Below are 14,433 nucleotides of genomic sequence, written 5' to 3'. Positions count from 1 at the left end.
GAATAAAGTCGTGTAACCATATATCAAATTTTTAATCCCCAAACCGTGTTAAATCAAAACCGTGTAAAAAAAGATGTGTATAAACATGTGTATGTGTGATTCCGCCATTATGAAAATAAAACTAATTCCCGATGTACCACCAGAAAAAACCAGACGCTCCTGGGAACGGCACAATCACCTCAACAAGCAAAGCTAATTGAGGCTAAAATGACTGAGCATAGCGATTATTTACAAATCCGCTTGCAGATCACAACGTTTGCCCTTTGCAGTTTTCGAATTCACTTGAAACGACTTTTCCGCATGCGCCGAAGGACTTCTTTCAGCGGCAAGATGTATTTGAAATGAACGGCGTAACCGCTTATTGCCAGAGCAGCTATCCAAATGAATATTCTTACAAATTTTTAATATCGATGAATGGAGTATTAACATATAAGAAAACTTTGTAATTATTAAACTTATCAAATATATGACATGTTTTTGAATTAAAATCGGCACCTAGTTTCTTTTTACGCCCCGTAACCAAAGGGTGTACTAGTTTAGTGCAATATGCAATGCAACAATCTTTAATTAAAACTTGTTTTAAATTAACATTTCTATTAAAAATCGATGCATGGATGTTAAGATTTTCGATACATCGCTGAATCGGTGTTTGTCTTGGCGAATTTCGCTTCCGATGTATAGCATCGATGTTCTATTCGGAATTACATCACTAGTCTGGACATATCATTAAAGGAAAGCCTCGATGCAAATGTTCATTGTGATAGCTTTAAAACTGAGTGAGAATTAATAATGAAAACAGAGACACACACACACACACATAGACAAAATTTCGATGTAAATGTGAAGACACACACCCTTTGGGTGAGTTCGAATAACCAAGATGGTATAATCGACCAAAAAAACTTTTGTTTTACAATATTGCAATTAAATTTTTTTCAAATTTAAATAATTATCTTACCCTATGGCTCCAGAGTGTTTCAAAGTTGGGACTTTTCCATTTATTTATACGCTCAGTGTTGCTTAGCATCGAAGTATAGTGCTACCAATTAATAATCTTTGTCGAACACTCTCTTATACAGAGTCGCAACGCTACCGCCTGCAGCCCTGGCATTATCCGTGTTCAACACATGCATAGGAGCTGACAAAAAAGATAACGACGTGCACAGTTCACTTTTCTCTCCGTAACCTAATCTGAAAGTTTGCTTGAACGAATTATGTCAGTGGAGTGAAAGCAGACCTAAATCCAGTTGAAAAGATTAGTTCTCTCAGCATTAGCATCAGAAATTTGTTATAACCAGATACCGAGAAGTAATTTCGCAGCAGAAACTGGAAATCAGAGGTAGAAAGCTATTATTTTGTCGAGCTGTCAGTGCTAATGCGGTAGTGTCTACAGATTTGAAGGATCGACGACATGGACTGGGGAGAGGACACTTTTGCCGACGACGAGGCCGACGAAATGGATTATGACGAATCTATCCGGAATAAGAAGAAGTATAAGTTCCATAAGGCTCCGCCTCCGCATAGCTCCTATATTGGCTATCCTGGATATAGCTTGCCCAACGCCAACATTTGTAGCATCGAGCCGACCAAAGTTGTCCGCACCTCTGCGGAAATCAAGTATATGGGATCCCTGCGTCCGGCCAAGCGTAATATATCTGGTACAGGAATCGGGGACAACGGACCCATCTCCCCATCTAAGCGCATTAAATTAAGCGCCGGCCATAAGGAGAACGCGCAGCCCATGGACATGGACTCCTTTATGAAGCCCTTCCCCGAACGTATCGCTTAAAACCAAATATAGACACAAAAATGAAGTGTCTCATCCATATTATAGACTGTTGGGTTTTAAATCCAAAAATAAAAACAAACATGCCAGGAAACATTTGATTGCATCTTGGCAATAGTATTTATAATAAAAACTTTTTAAAACATACAACATTTGATTCTGTACGAGGTACTATGTGTATTATTGTCCCATCCTTGCAATGTATGTGTGTGTGTGTTTGTATACCCTGCACCCGAAAGTTGAAAGGATATACTAGTTTTGTACGAATGTATGTAACAGGCAGACCCCACAAAGTATATATATTCTTGAACAGGATGACAAGGCATGTCGATATAGCCGGTTCCGTCCGTCAGAAAGTATAAGAGCTAGAACAACCAAACTTGGTATTCAGATTCTCCTAAGGCCGAGAAAGTACGAGTTAACGTTTTTTTTCGATGCACCCCCCACTCCCCCGCAATTCGCGTTTTTATACCCTGTACCCGCACGGGTAAAAAGGGTATATTAGGTTTGTGCAAAGTATGTAACATGCAGAAGGAAGCATCTCCGACCCCATAAAGTATATATATTCTGAATCAGCATGACGAGAGAAACGATCTAGACATGTCCGTCTGTCCGTCTGGATGAACGCAAGGATCTCAGAAATTATAAAATCTAGAATAACCAAAGTTGGCATCCAGATTTTCCTAGATCCGAGGAAGAACGAGTTTATTTTTTTTTTAATTTTCCTCCCCTTCCCCCGCTACAGAATTTCGCCAATAGCGTCCACATTTCAAATGCTACCTAAACCAAACTTTGCACACATAATTTATATATAATTGTCTACTGTTGTTCAACATTTTATTCAATTCGGTCAATTCTAAGAAAAGTTATTAGCGAAACAAATTCTCGCCAGTACAACCTGCACCCACAAACTGCAGCAACAAGTTCGCTCTTCTTCTTCCTCTTTTTGCTGCTGCTTTGGGCGCATATAACTCAGTGACGGAAGTTTACCTGGGTACAGGGCATTACACTGTCGGGCTTGCTCCACTGTAGCGTTCTCTAGGCCATACAAAGGGTACGTGATGTGGGTCCTCAATAATTCTAGCTAGATCAAGCTCTGAATGGTTTCTGATTTCGATTTCGATTGGTTCCATCTTTCTAAAATTAAAAAAAAGTAATCAGATTAAAATACTCGATTCAATGCAGATTTGCGTGATATGAAAAAAAATATTCACAACAAAATTAATGCAAATCAATCAAGATTTTTAACATCAAATATAACAATTTGTTCAAAACGAAATAAATGCATACAAATATTGAAATAGCTATTAATATTTCTTCTATAAGACAACAACTTTACAGCGGTTTTAAAAATACTTTGGAAAACGAATATGAGCTTAAAAAATGCGGGCCTTGCTTCAGAGTTAAAAGTAATTAATTAAATTAAATCTGTCGGCACATCAAGTTGTCTATAAAATGCTAAAATGCCTATTGAATTAACCAAAGTGTTTAGCCAATTGATTGATTTGTCTGCGAACCAACCTAATCGGCTTTATTTTTATTTACAAAAAGGCTGTTTCTATTGTGTTTCAAGAGATTCGAAAGAGATATTAGGTTCCATCGCCAAAATATTGATTGAAAGCAATTAACAATAGCTTTAATACTGGCTGATGTAACAGGGCTTGGCGGCGCAAAGCGGACTTTTGTCCAGCAATGGAAAGGTTTGTAATTGCTTCAAAATTATTCCTTTGTTCGCCATTTTAAGAAGGGATCACATTTTTCATTTAGAAATAAGATAATACACTCACGAGTTAAATAAAAAACGTTGAAATATTGTAATTGATGCTTAAACCTCTGATAAAATCCGATTTTCTTTTGGTTTTTGTTTATGATTTTACTATGGATATCTATGTATATTACATAGTTAGATCGCGGACTGTCGCGATCTATTCTTTATAGAGATGTAGTCTGTTCAAAAGTGAGATAGAACTGCAAGGCATCTAGGGCAACACTTTGTCCCTAGCGTAGACAGGTGCTATTATTTATATAAGAAACTATAGGGCAAACAATTTTGCAGCGTCATCGGAAATCTCCCTTCTTCCTATTTATGTATATACTATTTGTAATATTGGACAGCAACAATATACACAACAAGTACGAGCATAGTATGTTTCTAGGAATGTTGGCAGCTCTTACGAACGCTTCGAGCAGGCAGGAACCTTAAGATAGCAGTCTGCGACACATTCGTCTATATTTTGATTGCAATTAGACAATTAGGCAGTGCGACAAATGTTTCTCAAGTTAAATTGCGCATACGCAGTGTGTGCCGCTTGATTAATGTGTCTGCTGTGCGCGAAGACAATTTCATGGTCGCCTTATGGGCCAACTGCGCTCAGCAACTGTCTAAGCATTAGAAGATCCACCTACATGCATACCTATGTATGTATATTTTCATATATATTTAGACTATGAATGTGTGTTGAACGTTTGTCATCGACGATTTGGTTGCAGCCCGCGGCCATCTGAAGCGATGCCACATTTAATCGGGCAATGGGACGTGGCAGGAGGTGGTGCAAGGCCTGGAGGTTCTGACAATAATTTGTATGCATGCCGTCAATCATTGGCTTGTATCAGTCATCCAATCAATGCGCACACTGCCAGCAAATGTTGACATTAAGGTGCAGCATTTCGAGTGCCACTGCTAGTGGCTAAGGTCAGAAAGACAGCAGCACAATGCAACATCGGTCGGTTGTGCCACCATTGCGTATGAGTAATGCACAAAGCCACTGCTCATTGTGTCACAGCCACCACATAAGCTGATAACTAAATGCAGCAACATATCATGACCAGCAATTGCCTGACAAACGGAAACCTTCGATTACGAGGCATGTTCTTAAATTTCATGAGATAGTAAGTAACCGTCTATATAGAGGTCTAAGCGATTGGTGTTTCAAGGCAGTCCAACTGGTATAAAAGGGCTCTTGCACTCAGCCAGAAACTCACCAGTAACACAAATTTGAGAGACAATGCTAACTTCTATTCCCGATATTTTGATAAGCAAAAGATAAAATAAACCACGAGTATTTCATGTTAAACGGATTAAAGACAACAAATTGTCTTTAAAAGAATTTAAAGATCACATTTCACCGTTTTATCCGTTGTTCATTCCAGTAAAAATTTAAAATAAATAACTTTTTCGTATTCCTAATTTTCAGATTCAAGGAAAACTTGAGTCCGAATTTCAATTTTCTAGCTTAAGTGGTTACAGTCCTTAATTGATTACTATTCAGTCAGTGAGAACTGGATGTTTTATATAATCATAATTATTTTAACTCGGCAAATATATTTAATCTACAAGTATTTCTGTTTTTAGTGTCGACTTTTTGTAGATTTGTAGATATTCCTAAACATACACGTAGTGTAAAAAATCACAAAGCATGGAGGCCAGATTTTAACCAAGTTGAATAAGAATTTATATATAAATGCTCAATAGAGCAGAAACAAAACAATTACAAATCAAACGGTTAATGTTTGCGTTTCGCAACGAAAAGAAAACCAGAAAGACAAATGATTTTTATAAATAATAATAGGGACCATCAACTAGTCGAAAGCACTTCAAAATATCAAAACAGATCTAGGCTTAGCTACTTTATGAATGGCCCTCGTTGCATCTCCTTGTGTCTGTTTAGAGCACCGCATATAAGTGGGTCACAAATTATGGATTTGAATGTATGGCAAAACTCCCGCTTTGTTGCTATTTTTCGACGCCCACACAAAAATATCGACAATGTTAATTAGTAGCAAAATTTGCAGCACTCTCACAAACATACATACGTATATAAACACACCCCAGCGATCATTAAGTGCGCTTAAAATATTAACTGATATTCAAATTGAGTGGCCGCCGGTCGTGCAAATGCAAAAGCTCAAGCACTTGTCGTTGCCCAAAGCCGTTGAAATTTGGAGGCTGCTGTTGTTGTTGTTGTTGTTGTTGCTGCTGTTTCTGTCTCTGATGCTGCTGCTGCTGCTGCTGCTGTTGATGGCGCTGACGCATGAAACTCAATACAATATGATTTAAAGTCTTGAAACACATTAATATTGCAAATGAGTAATCGGCTATCAATCAAAAGCTGCTTCTAAGCAATAGCAGTGAGTCTTCGTCTCGCTAGAAAAACAAATAAATATATTTACATAACGGCATTAGTACATACCATAACATTACTCATGCAACGTGCGATTAGTGTGTATTTAATATTTGTTTTAGCTTTTGGGTATTCATTCTAATACTTGTCCTATACAATATTTGCGTTCGGCAATGCCGCTCATTTTTAAACTTAGAATACCATTTGCATGAGACGATCTGGCAGCGCCACACAATTGGCAGCACTAGCTTTGCAGGGCTGATGATGCCCATGGCGATGCCACTTATCGATAGCTGCAATGAAATGACACTTGTTATCACTTGTAGCGAGTCGTGCCCAACACTTTGCAGTTGTTGTAGATTTGGCGCGTCGCCATTTGCAAATTGAATTAATTAATTTAAGTAAAATGTAAACGCTCAGCAAATAAAGGTAACATAACTACCAACATGGCCAGTTACTCGCCGCGTAAGAAACTGCCGGCGCCTGCAGACTTCGGCTTTCCTTACACGCCCTACGACATCCAACAGGATCTGATGCAACAGCTATTCCTGGTGCTGGAACGCAAGCAGATTGGCATTTTCGAAAGTCCCACTGGCACGGGTAAGTCGCTGACACTAACCTGTGGAGCACTCACTTGGCTGCAACAGCACGAGCAGCTTGTGCGTGAAGAGTTACTGGAGCGCATCGAACTGGTGGAGCGTGAGCTGCGCACACTGCAGGCGGCTAGTGCGCAGGCGAATGATTGGATAGCGGCGCAGGGCGCGACGCAGGTGCAGCGCCAAGAGCTTCAGCAGTTGCAAAGGCTGCGGACACTGCTGCAGCAAAGGGAGCGCGAGCTAGAAGAGATCAGACAGCGCAAGGCGACACAAAAGCAACAGTTTAGGCCAGCACGCAAGGCCCAGGATCATTATGAATCAGTAGACCTGCCTGTCGATGCGATGCCCGCCTCAGACGATGACGAGGAGGCGGAAGTGGCCGAAGAAGAGCAGCCGGCAAAGGACCAAGAGGAGCGCTACCGCGACGTACAAATATTCTACTGCAGCCGCACTCACTCACAGCTGGCGCAGATTGTGGCCGAGCTGCGGAAGACACCGCATGGCCGGCACGTGCGCTGCGTTACGCTTGGTTCACGACAGCAGCTATGCATCAATGACCAGGTGCGTCGCCTGTCGAGTGTGGCTTTGATGAACGAGCGTTGCCTTGACATGGCCAGGATAAAGCAAACGGCCAATCCTAGCAAGAAACCCCGTCTGAGCAGTTCTACAGCATCGTCACTTGGTCGTTGCAACCTTAAGGCGCCAGCATTGCTACAAACTCTGAGCGATGTGGCTCTGTGTGAGCCTCTGGATATAGAGGAGTTGGCCGCCCAAGGAGCTGCCTGTGGCGCATGTCCCTACTACGCTGCACGCTCCGCCCAGACCCACGCACAGCTTGTCCTGCTGCCATATCCCCTGCTGTTACAGCGCAGCGCACGCCAACAAAACAGCATCGATCTGCACGGCGCCATCATCATTGTGGACGAGGCCCACAATCTGCTGGACACCATAGCGCAGCTGCACAGCGCAGAGTTAACACTGGAACAGCTACAGCTAGCTCGCGACCAAATTTTGGCCTACAAACAGCGGTATGCGCGTCGTCTCAGCACCTCCAACATGCTCTGCATCAACCAGCTACTTTATGTGGTCAAGCGGCTGCTCAAGCTGCTAGAGATCAAGACTGAAGATGAGCCGCGAATGCTTCGCACCTACGACCTGGCCTCCGAAGGCGACTTCTACAACATAGATTTGTACGCGCTGCTGAGATTCTGCACTCGCACCCGTTTCGCCCAGAAACTGCATGGATTCGGTCTGCAGCAGCAACGCGAGCCACGCCCCAGCGAGAATCGCCCACCGTCCACGTTGCAGCTGCTCCACCGGCTAGCCACACAGCACCAGCAGCAGAGCTTGAGTGGTAAACTCAAACTGAACAAGCAAGAGCAGGACGAGGATCAGGAGCAGGAACAAACACCACCAATCCGACCTACTTCCACACCGTCTGCCCCTACGCCCTCACCCATTCGTCCTTTACTGGCTTTTCTGGAGACGCTCACCAGCGATGCAGCGGACGGTCGTGTGCTGCTTAATCCCCGGAACGGCAATATGAAATATTTACTGCTCAATCCCGCCGAGCATTTTGAGGATATTGTGCGCGAGGCGCGTGCGGTAAGAAAATTAGTCTACTATACTTAATAGGGACCAATATTATAAACTGAAAAGTGAAGATACATACAAGTATATGACTTGGCGAAGTTTCCGTATTTTCGAATTCACTGAAATACAAGTAAAATTGAAATGAACGAGATTTCTATAAGAGCTCCTTTTCAATCCCTTCTAACCAAACATTTAATCGAATGGAGAAAAATAGGCTTTAAATTAAATAATTGTAGGTAGTTTTGCATTTGAAAAGTCCAATATCTTGTGTGTATTGTGGCGACAATTTACATTTATAAACATGTTAAACTATATTTCTTCAAATATATTCATTCCAATAATAAACAATGGCAGAAATTAATTTAAAAATCTGCTAATAATCTGTTTTTGAATAGAAAGGATCTTTCGTAAGAACTAATAAACTGATTCTTTTGATGATAATATATGATTTTGAAATTACATAGAAAAAGATTAACTACATACATCGTATAGCTATCATATAGAAATCATCTCTTCCCAAATAAATCTTTGCAATTATTATAATATTTGTATATTATTGGAGTAAATGGTGATTCTGTATACACAATATAAAGCTTACAAATACCTCCTGACTAAATTTGGTATACCAGTCAAAGCTATATTTATATTTTCTGCATTTCCAAACCATCTTCAGGCAGCCGATTCATTGCTCTATCATGTTAGTTAGGACATTCAAACAGTTATGTACATTTATATTTTTATGATCGATACAATTAGCAAATGAGGGTGAATTGAGAATTCTTGGTAATCCTCTTTTTATTTATTGCAGCTAATAATTGCCGGAGGCACTATGCAGCCCACCCAGGAATTGACGACTCAACTCTTTGGCAACTATCCGGAACGTGTGGTGCAGCATTTCTATAGCCATGTGGTACCCGACGATGCCGTGCTTCCTTTTGTGGTCACCACAGGACCCACCGGAGCCCCATTGTGCTTTAACTACACGCAACGAGCCAGCTTGGCCATGGTAAGAAATACCTGAAAATTGTTGGTTGGTAGCTCAATAAATTCTTCACTTTCTTCTTCTTCACTTCTAGCTGAATGAACTGGCTATGGTGCTGCAGAATCTGTGTGGCGTACTGCCCGCTGGTTTGGTGTGTTTTCTGCCCTCCTACGACTATTTGGAAACGGTGTACGTGCACCTAGAGAAGTGCGGCGCTTTGGAACGCATTGGACAGCGCAAACGCGTCTTCCGGGAGACGGCTGGTGGAGGTGGAGTGGAGCAGCTTCTGCAGCAATACGCTGAGGCTATAAAGCAATCGTCAAAGGGAAATGGAGCACTGTTGCTAAGCGTTGTCGGCGGCAAGTTGTCAGAGGGTTTGAATTTTGCTGACGATCTCGGACGCGGCGTTATTGTTGTCGGCCTGCCTTATCCAAATCGGCAGTCACCTGAGCTGCAGGAACGCATGCGTCATCTAGACAGCAACTTGGGCACGGGCGCCGGCAACGAATATTACGAGAATCTCTGCATGAAGGCAGTCAATCAGTGCATTGGCCGATCTGTGCGTCACATACGCGACTTTGCCTGCGTTTATCTGTTGGACGAGCGCTACGGCAATGCGCGCATCCAGCAAAAGCTGCCCGCCTGGATTTCACGCCACATTGTGGAGGCTACAGCGACGACTGGTGGTTTTGGCGGCGTGCAAGCTCGCACTGCGCGTTTCTTTAAGTTAGCGAGGAACTGATTAATTGTAAAAATCATTTATACTTACTATATAGACATGTGTACGTTCATGTAATTGTTCCTTGTGATGTCCTTCTTCTTGTTCTTCTTTCCAGTGCCTTTAACAGTATTTTTAAAATTAGTATAATAGAATACTCATTTTTATAGTTTAAGAAACACTTTCCTTTACACATTTGATTAAATACCCAAAATAGAAGGCCCACAGCGGCAAAAAAAAAATTTTTTTTATTAGTTTATAATTTTCGGGCGGATACAGATATTTTGATTTTGGATATCACATTAAATGTGCCCATGCCGGGGACTTTTCATTTGAGCTCAACGTTTCCATCTTACACCGATAAGTTGATAGTTGCAGGTCGACTCAAAAGTGGCAACGCTCTTGCTATTATAAATCGTGCTATGTATCGGCCTATCGATATATTTAATATACCGATAAGTTATCAACCCTATTGAGCATTCTTCATTGTGCGGTCGTTTTGTGTGTGTGTACGTCGTCTCGTCCCCGTCGGATCGCGTCGTCGTCGCCTGAGACACGGAGAGTTTGGTTTAAACTTTGTAAATGAAATTAAACATAAATCAGTGCATGTTTTAAATGAGAAGCTGTTAAAGTACTTGACAGAAACATCATACAATATTAGTACAGGTTAGTCTGCAAATGTTTGCGTCGTACTTTAAAAAATAAATTCGTGTGTATGCGTTTGTTTGTGCGCTGTCTACACGAAAGTTGTTTGCATTTTTACGCGTGCATGCATGTGTGCGTGTGTATGACTGTGTGTATGGGGCTATCAGTATGTGTGCATTGGTTTATGTTTGAAAACTGTATTTTGATTGTTATAAATAGCTCCGTTCCCCCTAAATGAAAACTGAATGGATGTCATGCCGCTTTTTCCGTGGCTGCTTCGTACATTCATCGGTTGTTGCAGGCCGAGTTCAATTCCAGCTTATTCATTCAATTTTAAAATGAAACCGAAACTGAAAAATATTGAATTCGAGTTTTTATTTATTTTTTTTATGCATATGTTTGTATGTGTGTGTTTGCTGTGATAAGGAGAGCAGCCGATTTGTCGGTTGATATCTTACTTACTATTTCTTGTTATTCAAACAACGTGCCGCTGTTGTTGCAACAGCAACAACAACCAACTGCAGCAATAATAATTTGAAAAAAAAACCATAAGTTCGCCGCCATTGAACAAATATTTATTAATACTAATAATATTGGGCCGAACGATGATAAAAACTGCTGACGCCAGCTTAAAGAATTTTGTCGTTGTCGTGCCCAGAACGACTCGTCCAATTACATGCATACATGATTGAGGTTGGTGTTGCGAAGGGGGAGGAGTGGAGGGGAGACTGGTGATAGCCAAAAGTGCCGGTACTTGAGTTGTTAGCTGACGCTTTACAGGCTTGAAGCTTTTTAGTAGTCAGCGAAACTAGTAAAGCTGTTATTTTTGTTAGTTGTTGCAGTCTTTGATATTGTTGTTGTTGTTGCTGAGGAAAAACTTGTTCCAGCGAAGTTTCATTCTTGCCCCTGTTGTTGTTGCTGATAAACGCTGACTTTGATAAAAGTAGCACACAAAAATGTTAAAATGAAAACTCAGCTGAAAACACAGTAGACTTTATTCAGTCCCATCCGAACTAGTTCCTATAATAAATTATTTCGATCATCGAACAAAATGGTTTGGCTGACGAAATTTGCAAGTGAAGAGTATTTTAGAAGCAAGAAGGATCCGACAGTTGTGTGACACTTCCACAAGATGGTGTACTTAAGCTCTTTCTCTTTTTCACAAATACAAATACTTGAATATGTTAATACATGTTCATATAAATCTATCCCTTTAATATATTGACTGACACACCCACCCATGATTTTTGACCTCTTAACATATAAAAAAACGGTCCATGTAAATATGTACCTTTAATTAAAAATATTCTTATTGAATAATAATGAACTAAACAATGTACAAAAATGAAGGAAAACGACCGAACAGACAAATGAATTGAGAGATGTGTACGTTCGTTTCTCGGAAAAGGAGCTTCGAAACTAGTTAGTTGTCTTTGTCGGGAATATGCAACTGACTGATTTAATAATATTTCAGAGTGAACAATTTGTTAGAGCGAGTAAAAAAACTGTATTGTATAAATGTTCTTGTTCTCTATTCCTTAAAATATTAACAGAGCTAAGCTAGCTGCACAAGTGGCCAAAACATTAGGAACAGCTCACATTTATGTACATACATATTTATATACTTTACAAAGAGCATACTAAAAAATCCACCAAACCATTTTCCTTTGCAGCTCCTTATAATGACCATGCTTAGACAAACTGCACTGTCAGCCAGAGCGTAACAAAATGTCTGCTTGTAACCGCCGCAGCCACATCAGAAGCAAAAACAGCAGCAGTTATAGTCAGTGAGAACGCTAGGACGATAACGCCGGCAGCACAGCAACTAACTTACTCCCGACCCGAGAAAACTCGAGCTCAGAGCCCGGTATCGGTATCGCTATCGTTTTCATTCTGGTTCTCAGACATGGTACAAAGAAACAAGAAGGTATAGCATTTGGTGTTCTCCTGTGACGTCACAATATGACAGTGTAATTTGTCGCGTAATTTGGTTTTTAAAATGTGGCTAGACTGCGTTGAATAATATAACTATTTGGTGGAGATAATCCATTAAATGTCAGCCGTCATTTTTAATTTTTAATGTTTTTTTACATAATATCAACACCGTATGGTGAGCATAATTTTATAAAAGAGAGCACAAAAAATAGATTACAGTCGCAACGTGAGGGACAGAGCCCGTAAATTTAACCCGAGCTCTCTCGTTTGTGGCCTACGTGAGCATATTATGACGTACCTGCGCAACGAGAATAAACAAAATGCAGCCTATAATGCCATACCTTCTCTCTTTCTACTATTGTTCTCAGATTCAAAATCGAACTCTCGCATTCGTTGGCGCTCATTCGCAGACGTACGGCAGCAGCGGTAACAACGCGCATCGCAAGCAGCAGCAGCAGCAACGACAACAACAGTAGCGCAGAACACGCAACTTGCGAAACGAAACGACGGTAAATGAAACAACGCCCCGTGTGTGTGTGCGTCGGCAAAAGGAATAAAACAAGGCAACAAAAATCAAGAGAAAAACCCATAAACAATATACAAACGCGCGCTGTGCTCTTCAATCGCATATAAAAAGCAACATGAAATCAGTGCATATTTTATTTGTGCATTTCATATAATAAAAATTGATAATACATGGTTGGCCCGTTCGACGCTACTGCAGTAGATGATAAGCAGCGCGCTTTATCAAATTGGTGCGGTTTTTTTTTCACGTTTTCTGATTTTTTCTCTCCATTGCAACCACATCCTTTTGCGAGTGCAAAGTGGTGGATTTAAACAAATTAGTAACAGTTACATATATGTATATACATAGTATATACATATATGTATATAATTTACATAGTACATGAGTGTTTGTGTGTGTACATTTTTGTTGTTGTTTTTTTTTTAATTTTTTGGGTGTGTGAAAAGTGAAAGTGAAAATTTAGCGCAGGCACGGCACACGCACACAAAGAAACGTACACAGGACCAGCAGGCAACAAACGCAGGACACTCATAGAGAGAGAAAGAGAGAGTTAGAGCGAGCGTGCCAGGAGCATGCGTTGCTGCAACGATTTGGCATTTGGTACAGCGTGTGAAGCGCACGCATTAACACCCCCTCAAACGCACATTAGCAGCGACGCCCGCTCCTCTGCTCCTACTTCTGCAATGTACATGTAGATTTAATATGTGCGTGCGTGTGTGCCATGTGCTTCCTTAGTATATATGTACATGCATTTGTATGTATATATGCATATTCAAATCTAAAACAAAATATTTTTTGCTTGCAGCCGTGTGTGTGTAATATGCTAAACTTTTAAGTCAATTTAAAAACAAAGGAAAAGAAAAGCAACGCCGACATCAGCTTAGCGTCAACGTCATTGCAGAGGGCAGCAGAGCAAAGCTAAACTGTGACGTCAAATAGTTGTAAGCAGCAACGTCGCTACATACACACACACTCACATACCGTAACAATAAAAGGCAACCCCCATTCTCCCACACACACACACACACACACGACAAAACTCCCAAAACAACTACAATAAAAGTAGAAACATTTTGAAAGAAGGGGAGAGAGAGAGCACAGAGAGCGTAACCGTGCGCGCGTGTGTGTGTGCGTGCGTTTATGTTGCCAACAGGAGCAGCAGCGGCAGAGGCAGCAGCAGCAGATTTAGGAGTAGAAACAGCAACAACAAAAACAATAACATCATCAGCAGCATCAGCGACGTAGGAGCAGCATAAAAATGGAACAGCCGAGCATACTCGTTAAAATCCTGCATTCGATACCGCATGTGAATTACACATTTCGTCGGGTTAATGACACCTTCAATCTGGATAGTGATGTTTACTTAGAGGTGAGTACACACCAGCGCACATTAAAGGGTTAACACATACATCTACATATGCACATTTAGTATAACCGCTACATGAACGTCGCGTCAGCGGCTTAGGCTTCTCACTATTTGGGTTAAGTTGTTGGCTTCAGTTCAGTTGGTTTGCGCCATTTATGGGCCATT

At 41.0% G+C, this 14,433-nt stretch overlaps 3 protein-coding genes and 1 long non-coding RNA gene across 5 annotated transcripts in view; all 4 read left to right on the top strand.

Annotated features, from left to right (window-relative positions):
* Positions 1-810: 810 nt before the first annotated feature.
* On the top strand, positions 811-1,872 carry LOC115628038. The gene is made up of 3 exons (XM_030523984.1): positions 811-861; positions 1,080-1,339; positions 1,394-1,872. Exon 3 carries the CDS (start codon positions 1,412-1,414, stop codon positions 1,787-1,789), a length of 378 nt encoding a protein of 125 aa, XP_030379844.1. The 5' UTR covers positions 811-861; positions 1,080-1,339; positions 1,394-1,411; the 3' UTR covers positions 1,790-1,872.
* Positions 1,873-6,284: 4,412 nt separating this feature from the next.
* On the top strand, positions 6,285-9,992 carry LOC115628029 (ATP-dependent DNA helicase DDX11). Its single transcript, XM_030523970.1, has 3 exons — positions 6,285-8,108; positions 8,905-9,102; positions 9,173-9,992. The coding sequence occupies exons 1-3, from the start codon at positions 6,354-6,356 to the stop codon at positions 9,818-9,820; spliced, it is 2,601 nt and encodes an 866-aa protein (XP_030379830.1). The 5' UTR covers positions 6,285-6,353; the 3' UTR covers positions 9,821-9,992.
* Positions 9,993-10,327: 335 nt separating this feature from the next.
* Positions 10,328-14,016, top strand: LOC115628041. 2 transcript variants are annotated; one of them, XR_003995734.1, is made up of 4 exons: positions 10,328-10,462; positions 12,115-12,368; positions 12,745-12,885; positions 13,708-14,016. It is a non-coding gene; the product is annotated as an uncharacterized LOC115628041 (long non-coding RNA). The 2 variants fall into 2 exon arrangements; XR_003995733.1 differs by lacking the exon at positions 13,708-14,016 and having other exon boundaries at positions 12,745-12,999.
* A 14-nt stretch (positions 14,017-14,030) lies between these two features.
* LOC115628040 overlaps positions 14,031-14,433 on the top strand; it is a 32,417-nt gene continuing 32,014 nt past the window's right edge. Inside the window, 1 exon segment of the mRNA XM_030523985.1 lies at positions 14,031-14,271. Coding sequence (XP_030379845.1) covers positions 14,161-14,271 — 111 coding nt within the window. The 5' untranslated portion in view covers positions 14,031-14,160.

Source organism: Scaptodrosophila lebanonensis, unplaced genomic scaffold, assembly GCF_003285725.1.
Source record: "Scaptodrosophila lebanonensis strain 11010-0011.00,11010-0021.00 unplaced genomic scaffold, SlebRS2 tig00000098-arrow-pilon, whole genome shotgun sequence".
In the NCBI taxonomy this organism is placed as follows: domain Eukaryota; kingdom Metazoa; phylum Arthropoda; class Insecta; order Diptera; family Drosophilidae; genus Scaptodrosophila; species Scaptodrosophila lebanonensis.
This window is presented reverse-complemented; position numbering and strand designations above follow the sequence as displayed.

What these genes read in the sequence shown, in the direction of transcription:
- LOC115628038 (XM_030523984.1), top strand. Translation starts at nt 1,412, where the DNA reads ATGGACTGGGGAGAGGACACTTTTGCCGACGACGAGGCCGACGAAATG.
- LOC115628029 (XM_030523970.1), top strand. Translation starts at nt 6,354, where the DNA reads ATGGCCAGTTACTCGCCGCGTAAGAAACTGCCGGCGCCTGCAGACTTC. An exon ending in TTGTGCGCGAGGCGCGTGCG is followed by an intron (nt 8,109 to 8,904) that starts GTAAGAAAATTA and finishes TATTTATTGCAG; the next exon opens with CTAATAATTGCCGGAGGCAC. An exon ending in AACGAGCCAGCTTGGCCATG is followed by an intron (nt 9,103 to 9,172) that starts GTAAGAAATACC and finishes CTTCACTTCTAG; the next exon opens with CTGAATGAACTGGCTATGGT.